At 35.6% G+C, this 11276-nt stretch overlaps 1 protein-coding gene across 1 annotated transcript in view; it reads left to right on the plus strand.

Annotated features, from left to right (window-relative positions):
• Positions 1-11276, plus strand: part of Nbas (NBAS subunit of NRZ tethering complex) — a 351187-nt gene that overhangs the window by 159641 nt on the left and 180270 nt on the right. Inside the window, 3 exon segments of the mRNA XM_048804961.1 lie at positions 4791-4892; positions 4989-5258; positions 10656-10758. Coding sequence (XP_048660918.1) covers positions 4791-4892; positions 4989-5258; positions 10656-10758 — 475 coding nt within the window.

Below are 11276 nucleotides of genomic sequence, written 5' to 3' on the forward strand. Positions count from 1 at the left end.
CTTAATACTATTTCTATGAATAATTTTAATTTTTAAAAATTTGTTCTTTTTAATTAAACATGATAATAGAATATATTTTGACATATTTAAATAAATCTGAAGTATATCTTATTCTAATAAAGATTCCAGTCTCTTGTTGCACATATGTGGAGATTCACTGTGCTATGCTTACATATGTACATAGGAAAGTTAAGTCAGATTCATTCCTCTGTCTTTCCTATACGTATGTCTTTGGATATATATGCATATGTGTTTTTCTTGAATACCATACCTACTTAGCATACAATTGCTGAGTTATAGAATATACCTGAGACCAACTTTAGGAGATTCTGCCAAATCATATTTCACAATTATTGTGTATATTGCTCTAGCAATATATAGAGTTATTTGATACAGTTTTTTTTCCCCTTTCCTCCTTTTTTAAGCAAATACGATAGCATTTTACTGAAATCCTAATGTGTATTTCCCTAATGACGATGAAGTTGGGAACTTTATAACAGGATCAAAACATCACATTTCTAGCAGTAAATCTAAAATGAAATATATAAATCATATACACTGAAAATTACAAACACTGAGAACAATAATAGACAAAAAATGGAGAAATATACCTCATGTTTGTTGATTAGAAGATACAGTAGTGTAAAAATGTCAGTTCTGCCTAAGCTGATCTATTCTTTTCCTGCATTCCTATAAGGATTCTAGTATATGTACATATTAAGAGCTGCGCAAGTATAAAATTTGTTCAGTGGAAATGTTATTTTCTGATGCTGATCAGAAAATATTTGTGTTGCTCAATAATTTGGTGAATATGTGACTTTTTCACATTCTATTTCTGTTGCTTAAAACAGTTTCTAAGAGTTTATAGGTAATGAATCTTTTCAAACGAATGAGTGAATAAGTGTAAAAAGATAATGTTAAATTTGATAACTAGAACATTTGTATTTACACTAATTCTGTATGTTTCTATGTTAACGTCATTTGAAGTGTAACAGTCATTCTAAGGAAGGTAGAAATTTTGCTGAGTTTCTCTTTGGAAATTTACTTAAAACCAGTTATAAGAGAGACAGGACAACTGAACTCATTAGTTAACATTTACATTTCTTAAATATTTATGAATTTTTTATTTACATTATTTTATGACTATTTTGTTATGGATTTTGACATACTTAGTGTCTGTATTATGCTTGATGTCAGGCTTCTGAGGAAAAAAGACATGACACCTGTCTGGACTGGTTGGAGCTATGTCCAATTAAATTATACTAATAGAATACTCATGAAGTCTATGTGAGAATTAACAGATTACCTTGTAGAAAAGTTGGCAACAGAGTTGAAAGGCATTTGAAGTAGGTGGTATCCAAATGTTCAGTAATAAACTCTAAAGTGTTTTTAATCTATTATACTAGATTTTTAGGCAGGGAAATAAGCAGAGAGGACCTGTGACCTTGTGGCCTTTAGGTGGAGATTCCAGATTGAAGATGGATGTGAAGATCAGAGAAGTGTGAGCTGGAGGTAGGGAGTGGAGGGTGATCCCCAAGGATGCAGGTGAGGTTAGATTCTGAACCTGTCCCTCAGGAGACTGTATAAAGATGTGAAGAATGCTTGGGAAAAGTCTTCTCAAAAGCTAATGCTGAAGGGGCAGCCTCACAGGAAGTAGGATCAAATAATGAGAGCTTTTCAAAATCTTCTTTCTCTCTTGTTATTTTCGAATTTTGAGATATAGTTTAAAGATGAAAAGAAAAAACTCCGATGCTAATGAGACAGTCTTATATATTTCCCTCTTTTAAGATCTTGTTCCACATCTTTTTAGGAAACCTGGTTTGACTACTCCAGGTGGAATGAATTGTTTTTCCTGGAGATTCCCTGGCTTTTCCCATGTGCCTCCCTTGCTGCTGTCCTCATTTCTCGCAATAGCATCCTGTGGTTATTAAAGTCTGTACTTCACATTCCCCTTTAGATCCCTCTTTCTCTAGCACGAATGTGATCACCACCATACAGCTCAGATGGGAACTCACATATCAGCTGTCTGATTATTGAATGAATGATTAAGATTTTGAATGATTCAAGTCTTAAGATTTCTTAATGGCCGGAGGAATGCAACTCAGTGCTAGTAGCACTTGCCTCGCAGACTGGGAGACTTGGATTTGATCTCAAGTTCTGCAAAACAATCAACCAATCAATCAAAATGCAAAACAAAAATCCCACTTCTCTTTCCTTTAAGAGGGGGAAAAAATTCCTGTTCAAGTGGGGTGTGAGGTTCTGACTGCTCTAAAACCTTCTCTTTAACAGGAAAGCCTTGCTGTTGCTGCAAGATTATCCTCACATTGAGTTTCTTACATAATGTTGAAGTGTCTGAGGTTAATTTCTACTCAGTGACCTGTTTACTAAGAATATGGCCCATTTTCAAAGTAGTATGTTTAAAATGAATTTTAATTATTTTGTTATGTTACCATGGCTTGGCCTTCATTACCTCCAGAATAGTCTTGTATATATCCTAAATGGTAGCAATGTCCCCAAATCTGTTAAAACTGAGGTTTGACCATCTTGAATACAAGACTGTTTTTCCCTTAAAAATCCACCTCTGTTCCAAAGCTGAACTCATACTGTGTATGTGTGTGTTCAGGAATCTTGTTAATTTGCAAGCCTGTTTAGTTTCTTCAAGTTCTATTCTTCATTCTTATTTACTGAATGTTTTCTGAAGAAGGCCATTATAAATAATGTGTTATAATTTATTTTAATTAGAACTCTATTTACGACTAGCCATGTGTGAGGAAACATTAATACCATCTGTCCCAGTGCTGATGGCTTCTAGAAGAACAGCTGGGCTGTGAGGACTTGAGTTCAGCTAGATGATGCCTAGGTCTGATTTTATTGAGCTGGTGGAAGCTGGGGCCCTCACTTCATCAAACATTTCGCTGTGTCTCCGCTTGCATACCAAAGCTGAAAGAGTCCTCCATTCTTTGATGCCAGAGGGTAGAGTTCAAGTACTAATATCAAACTAATGAAAACATTTTATGGATTATTCTGAGAAATTCTTGCCAGTATTATATATTTTGTGTGTGTGTATGCTAAAAAATGGTTTTCTTCTTACGTATTATTACATATGAAACGAGAGTAATTCATTTTGCGTAATATAAAATGCCAAAGGCAAGTGAAGCATATTCTTATTAAAAGAAGCATATACTTATTAAAATTTTTAGGAGAAGCTGGGCAAGGTAATGTGTGCCTTTTACTCCAAGAACTCAGGAAGTTGATGCAGGAGGATCACTTGAGCCCATGAGTTGCAGGACAGCCTAGAAAACATAACACAAAAATTTTTATAGACTAGATTTTTTACAGAAATTACCCCTCAATGCATACTTTTTCTATAGAAATATTTATTATATGTGTACTGTCAATCTGCTCTTTTTAACACAGCTCTTGGAAATAGTAATGATTTTTTAAAAATGCATTATATGACATAAAGCCAAAAATGAATAACAAAAAAGATACATTATCTAGTTGGTATTTGACAAACACAAAACAGAATCTACCCTTTTCAAACATTGAGATTCAGGGCTGGGGTTGTGGTCCGGTGATAGTGTGCTTGCTTTGCGTGCATGGGGTACTGGGTTTGATCCTCAGCACCACATAAATAAAATAAAGGTATTGTGCCCATCTACAACTAAAAAAAAATTGAGATTCATTATGTAGAACTTGAAAACAAATTTTAGGTAAACATAAATGATGATTCCAAAGAAATATATATTAATCTAAGATGAACTTTTGAGAATTATAATGTTCTTTCTACAAGGCAATATTAGTAATCATATGTAACTTAAACACAAATGTATTTGTAACTTCATTTTCATTCATTGTTTGTTGAAAACTTAATACCAGAAAAATTGGAAGTCTTTTTATATGTTCTAGTTTAAGTTCATCTTTATAACATAGATAAAAGGGAGCCTAGAACTCAGTATATTAAAAACTCAAGTTCATACAGGTAATTAAGCTTATAGGAGCATCTTGCATCAATGTTTGTGTTTCATCAGAATTATTATCCATTCCTTTTGAGACTGAGGTGGGCTTTGAGTTAGGAAAGTGAAATTCAGAAACATTAAATGACAGCTAATCTGTGACTGTGGATGAAAATGTTAGCAAAACCCTTTCCCCTGCTACAGGAGATCTTGACCATTAATTCCCTTCTCTGTACCTTTGGAAGAAAACATAAAATGGTTTTTAATCAACCGAATTACAAAGGTCTCACTGCTTGGGTATAATTGATCGAACTGGTAAATTACTTCTGGCATGGAAGAAGTGTAAATGACCCAGAAATACCCTGTGGGACCTTTTCACTTTAGCCTTTCTTGAGTGTGGTCACCGGCATGTTTCTTAAGGGGCCTGGAACACTGTCTGTGGAATAGTTGCAGAGGGTCCTGGCTCTTGGGAACAGGAAGCTCCTTGCTGTGCCCACGGGGTGAACTGCTGTAACTGCTCCATGAGGCTTCTTTTACCTGAACTGTCACCTGAGAAGGTGACTCTGCAGTATTCTGTAAGTTGCTGTATGGAGTGCTGTCCATACTGTCACTGAAGGAACAACTCAAATGGCCCTGCTGCGAGTCATGGTTCCCATCCTGCCTTCAAATCCAGTGTCGCCTGTGGTTGCCCCATGTGTTTGAATGTTCAGTTGAAGACAGACCTCAGAGAGGAGGTGCACAGTGATGAAGAAGTAGTTTGAAATGAATTCCTGTCTCCAAATGCTTTTTCTTCATCATAGCTGCTTTATCTTTTGGTGCTTTATTTTACCTTAGAAACTCACAACTTGTCGATATGCCATTTGCTGTTTCTGCTGCTCGTTTCGTGTCTAAGCAGCCTATGACAGGGGCTGATTTGGCAGCAGCTCTAGCATTGAGGTACAGCTGCCCAGCTTTTCCTTCTGTCTTCATATGAGATCATTCCTAGTGATCATTTGGAATGGTGGTACTTGTTTGTTGTGTTCTTAACTTTTAACTAATAGAAGAGAGATCTTTCATGTTTTCGGTTTTCATCTTTTGTTTTTCCTGTTATTCCAGGCAGCCTCCTGTGAGTGAGTCTCATTGGAGAACCTTGCTGCAAGACATGTTAACCATGCAGCAGAATGTGTACACGTGTCTGGATCCTGATGCTTGTTATGAGGTAACTACACCTGTAAACTGCTGCCTTTTAATTTTTTACACTGTTGGTGACAAGGAAGATGACGATAAGCTGCACTGTGATACTGTTCAAATAGCTGATAATTGACGGGTACTTCCAGTTTAGTAGTTTTATACTCACTATTTTCCTATCTTTGCTTATTGCAACACCAAGTATTTAATGGGGTAATCATGAGCTAAATACAAAATTGTACATGACTTCTCCGTGGTGGTTATTAAAACTTTATTTAGTGGCTGAGGGTGTAACTCAGTGGTATAGTGCATTCTTAGCTTGTGTGAGGCCCTTAATTCAGCCCTCAGCATGCAACAAGACTATAAAACCAAAAAACATATTTAATGTACCTTAGAAAATTCNTGGTGAAATTCATCTACATTGTTGGTATAACATTATTTGTTCATTCTCATTGTTGTAAAATATTTCATTTTGTGAATATAATACATTATTTATAAATTCTATGTTATGGACATTTTGATTATTTCTCAGTTTTGCTTGTTAATACTATTTCTATGAATAATTTCAATTTTTAAAAATTTGTTCTTTTTAAACATGATAATAGAATATATTTTGACATATTTAAATAAATCTGAAGTATATCTTATAAAGATTCCAGTCTCTTGTTGCACATATGTGGAGATTCACTGTGCAATGCTTACATATGTACATAGGAAAGTTAAGTCAGATTCATTCCTGTCTTTCCTATACGTATGTCTTTGGATATATATGCATGTGTGTTTTTCTTGAATACCATACCTACTTAGCATACAATTGCTGAGTTATAGAATATACCTGAGACCAACTTTAGGAGATTCTGCCAAATCATATTTCACAGTTATTGTGTATATTGCTCTAGCAATATATAGAGTTATTTGATACTGAGTTTTTTCCCCTTTCCTCCTTTTTTAAGCAAATACGATAGCATTTTACTGAAATCCTAATGTGTATTTCCCTAATGACGATGAAGTTGGGAACTTTATAATAGGATTAAAACATCACATTTCTAGCAGTAAATCTAAAATGAAATATATAAATCATATACACTGAAAATTACAAACACTGAGAACAATAATAGACATAAAAAAATGGAGAAATATACCTCATGTTTGATTAGAAGATACAGTAGTGTAAAAATGTCAGTTTTGCCTAAGCTGATCTATTCTTTTCCTGCATTCCTATAAGGATTCTAGTAAATGTACATATTAAGAGCTGCGCAAGTATAAAATTTGTTCAGTGGAAATGTTATTTTCTGATGCTGATCAGAAAATATTTGTTTCTCAATAATTTGAATATGTGAGTTTTTCACGTTCTATTTCTGTTGCTTAAAACAGTTTCTAAGAGTTTATAGGTAATGAATCTTTTCAAACGAATGAGTGAATAAGTGTAAAAAGATAATGTTAAATTTGATAACTAGAACATTTGTATTTACACTAATTCTGTATGTTTCTATGTTAACTTCATTTAAGGTATAACAGTCATTCTAAGGAAGTTAGAAATTTTCTTGAGTTTCTCTTTGGAAATTTACTTAAAACCAGTTATAAGAGACAGGACAACTGAACTCATTAGTTAACATTTACATTTCTTAAATATTTATGAATTTTTTATTTACATTATTTTATGACTATTATGGATTTTGACATACTTAGTGTCTGTATTATGCTTGATGTCAGGCTTCTGAGGAAAAAAGACATGACACCTGTCTGGACTGGTTGGAGCTATGTCCAATTAAATTATAGTAACAGAATACTCATGAAGTCTATGTGAGAATTAACAGATTGTAGAAAAGTTGGCAACAGAGTTGAAAGGCATTTTGAAGTAGGTGGTATCCAAATGTTCAGTAATAAACTCTAAAGTTTTTTTAATCTATTATACTAGATTTTTAGGCAGGGAAATAAGCAGAGAAGACCTGTGACCTTGTGGCCTTTAGGTGGATATTACAGATTGAAGATGGATGTGAAGATCAGAGAGGTGTGAGCTGGAGGTAGGGAGTGGAGGGTTATCCCCAAGGATGCAGGTGAGGTTAGATTCTGAACCTGTCCCTCAGGAGACTGTATAAAGATGTGAAGAATGCTTGGGAAAAGTCTTCTCAAAAGCTAGTGCTGAAGGGGCAGCCTCACAGGAAGTAGGATCAAATAATGAGAGCTTTTCAAAATCTTTTCTCTTGTTACGATTTTGAGATATAGTTTAAGATTAAAAGAAAAAACTCCGATGCTAATGAGACAGTCTTATATATTTCCCTCTTTTAAGATCTTGTTCCACATCTTTTTAGGAAACCTGGTTTGACTACTCCACGTGGAATGAATTGTTTTTCCTGGAGATTCCCTGGCTTTTCCTGTGTGCCTCCCTTGCTGCTGTCCTCATTTCTCGCAATAGCATCCTGTGGTTATTAAAGTCTGTACTTCACATTCCCCTTTAGATCACTCTTTCTCTAGCACGAATGTGATCACCACCATACAGCTCAGATGGGAACTCACATATCAGCTGTCTGAATATTGAATGAATGATTAAGATTTTGAATGATTCAAGTCTTAAGATTTCTTAATGGCCGGAGGAATGCAACTCAGTGCTAGTAGCACTTGCCTCGCAGACTGGGAGACTTGGATTTGATCTCAAGTTCTGCAAAACAACCAACCAATCAATCAAAATGCAAAACAAAAATCCCACTTCTCTTTCCTTTAAGAGGGGGAAAAAAATTCCTGTTCAAGTGGGGTGTGAGGTTCTGACTGCTCTAAAACCTCTTTAACAGGAAAGCCTTGCTGTTGCTGCAAGATTATCCTCACACTGAGTTTCTTACATAATGTTGAAGTGTCTGAGGTTAATTTCTACTGTGACCTGTTTACTAAGAATACGGCCCATATTCAAAGTAGTATGTTTAAAATGAATTTTAATTATTTTGTTCTGTTACCATGGCTTGGCCTTCATTACCTCCAGAATAGTCTTGTATATATCCTAAATGGTAGCAATGTCACCAAATCTGTTAAAACCGAGGTTTGACCATCTTGAATACAAGACTGTTTTTCCCTTAAAAATCCACCTCTGTTCCAAAGCTGAACTCATACTGTGTGTGTGTGTGTTCAGGAATCTTGTTAATTTGCAAGCCTGTTTAGTTTCTTCAAGTTCTATTCTTCATTCTTATTTACTGAATGTTTTCTGAAGAAGGCCATTATAAATAATGTGTTATAATTTATTTTAATTAGAACTCTATTTGCGACTAGCCATGTGTGAGGAAACATTAATACCATCTGTCCCAGTGCTGATGGCTTCTAGAAGAACAGCTGGGCTGTGAGGACTTGAGTTCAGCTAGATGATGCCTAGGTCTGATTTTATTGAGCTGGTGGAAGCTGGGGCCCTCACTTCATCAAACATTTCGCTGTGTGTCCGCTTGCATACCAAAGCTGAAAGAGTCCTCCATTCTTTGATGCCAGAGGGTAGAGTTCAAGTAGTAATATCAAACTAATGAAAACATTTTATGGATTATTCTGAGAAATTCTTGCCAATGTTATATATTTTGTGTGTGTGTATGCTAAAAAATGGTTTTCTTACGTATTATTACATATGAAACGAGAGTAATTCATTTTGCGTAATATAAAATGCCAAAGGCAAGTGAAGCATATTCTTATTAAAAGAAGCATGTACTTATTAAAATCTTTAGGAGAAGCTGGGCCAAGGTAATGTGTGCCTTTTACTCCAAGAACTCAGGAAGTTGATGCAGGAGGATCACTTGAGCCCATGAGTTGCAGGACAGCCTAGAAAACATAACACAAAAATTTTTATAGACTAGATTTTTTACAGAAATTACCCCTCAATGCATACTTTTTCTATAGAAATATTTATTATGTGTACTGTCAATCTGCTCTTTTTAACACAGCTCTTGGAAATAGTAATAATTTTTAAAAAATGCATTATATGACATAAAGCCAAAAATGAATAACAAAAAGATATATTATCTAGTTGGTATTTGACAAACACAAAACAGAATCTACCCTTTTCAAACATTGAGATTCAGGGCTGGGGTTGTGGTCCGGTGATAGTGTGCTTGCGTTGCAATGGGGTACTGGGTTTGATCCTCAGCACCACATAAATAAAATAAAGGTATTGTGCCCATCTACAACTAAAAAAAAATTGAGATTCATTATGTAGAACTTGAAAACAAATTTTAGGTAAACATAAATGATGATTCCAAAGAAATATATATTAATCTAAGATGAACTTTTGAGAATTCTAATGTTCTTTCTACAAGGCAATATTAGTAATCATATGTAACTTAAACACATAAATGTATTTGTAACTTCATTTTCATTCATTGTTTGTTGAAAACTTAATACCAGAAAAACTGGAAGTCTTTTTATATGTTCTAGTTTAAGTTCATCTTTATAACATAGATAAAAGGGAGCCTAGAACTCAGTATATTAAAAACTCAAGTTCATACAGGTAATTAAGCTTATAGGAGCATCTTGCATCAATGTTTGTGTTTCATCAGAATTATTATCCATTCCTTTTGAGACTGAGGTGGGCTTTGAGTTAGGAAAGTGAAATTCAGAAACATTAAATGACAGCTAATCTGTGACTGTGGATGAAAATGTTAGCAAAACCCTTTCCCCTGCTACAGGAGATCTTGACCATTAATTCCCTTCTCTGTACCTTTGGAAGAAAACATAAAGTGATTTTTAATCAACCGAATTACAAAGGTCTCACTGCTTGGGTATAATTGATCGAACTGGTAAATTACTTCTGGCATGGAAGAAGTGTAAATGACCCAGAAATACCCTGTGGGACCTTTTCACTTTGGCCTTTCTTGAGTGTGGTCACTGGCATGTTTCTTAAGGGGCCTGGAACACTGTGGAATAGTTGCAGAGGGTCCTGGCTCTTGGGAACAGGAAGCTCCTTGCTGTGCCCACAGGGTGAACTGCTGTAACTGCTCCATGAGGCTGCTTTTACCTGAACTGTCACCTGAGAAGGTGACTCTGCAGTATTCTGTAAGTTGCTGTATGGAGTGCTGTCCATACTGTCACTGAAGGAACAACTCAAATGGCCCTGCTGTGAGTCATGGTTCCCATCCTGCCTTCAAATCCAGTGTCGCCTGTGGTTGCCCCATGTGTTTGAATGGTCAGTTGAAGACAGACCTCAGAGAGGAGGTGCACAGTGATGAAGAAGAAGTTTGAAATCCTGTCTCCAAATGCTTTTTCTTCATCATAGCTGCTTTATCTTTTTGTGCTTTATTTTACCTTAGAAACTCACAACTTGTCGGAATGCCATTTGTTTTCTGCTGCTCGTTTCGTGTCTAAGCAGCCTATGACAGGGGCTGATTTGGCAGCAGCTCTAGCATTGAGGTACAGCTGCCCAGCTTTTCCTTCTGTCTTCATAGGAGATCATTCCTAGTGATCATTTGGAATGGTGGTACTTGTTTGTTGTGTTCTTAACTTTTAACTAATAGAAGAGAGATCTTTCATGTTTTCGGTTTTCATCTTTTGTTTTTCCTGTTATTCCAGGCAGCCTCCTGTGAGTGAGTCTCATTGGAGAACCTTGCTGCAAGACATGTTAACCATGCAGCAGAATGTGTACACGTGTCTGGATCCCGATGCTTGTTATAAGGTAACTACACCTGTAAACTGCTGCCTTTTAATTTCTTACACTGTTGGTGACAAGGAAGATGACGATAAGCTGCACTGTGATACTGTTCAAATAGCTGATAATTGGATAAGCTGCACTGTGATACTGTTCAAATAGCTGATAATTGACGGGTACTTCCAGTTTAGTAGTTTTATACTCACTATTTTCCTATCTTTGCGTATTGCAACACCCAGTATTTAATGGGATAATCATGAGCTAAATACAAAATTGTACGTGACTTCTCTTTGTGGTGGTTATTAAAACTTTATTTAGTGGCTGAGGGTGTAACTCAGTGGTATAGTGCATTCTTAGCTTGTGTGAGGCCCTTAATTCAGCCCTCAGCATGCAACAAGACTATAAAACCAAAAAACATATTTAATGTACCTTAGAAAACTATTCCAGATTTGTCTTGTCTTCCTTTATCTTTGCTGAATTGCAGTAATCCTACTTGTTTTCCCTATGTCTGTATCTCTTTATTGTTTATCCCGTCAGGGTATTCT

The sequence above is a fragment of the Marmota marmota genome, unplaced genomic scaffold (genome assembly GCF_001458135.2).
Source record: "Marmota marmota marmota unplaced genomic scaffold, marMar, whole genome shotgun sequence".
Classification (NCBI taxonomy): Eukaryota; Metazoa; Chordata; class Mammalia; order Rodentia; family Sciuridae; genus Marmota; species Marmota marmota.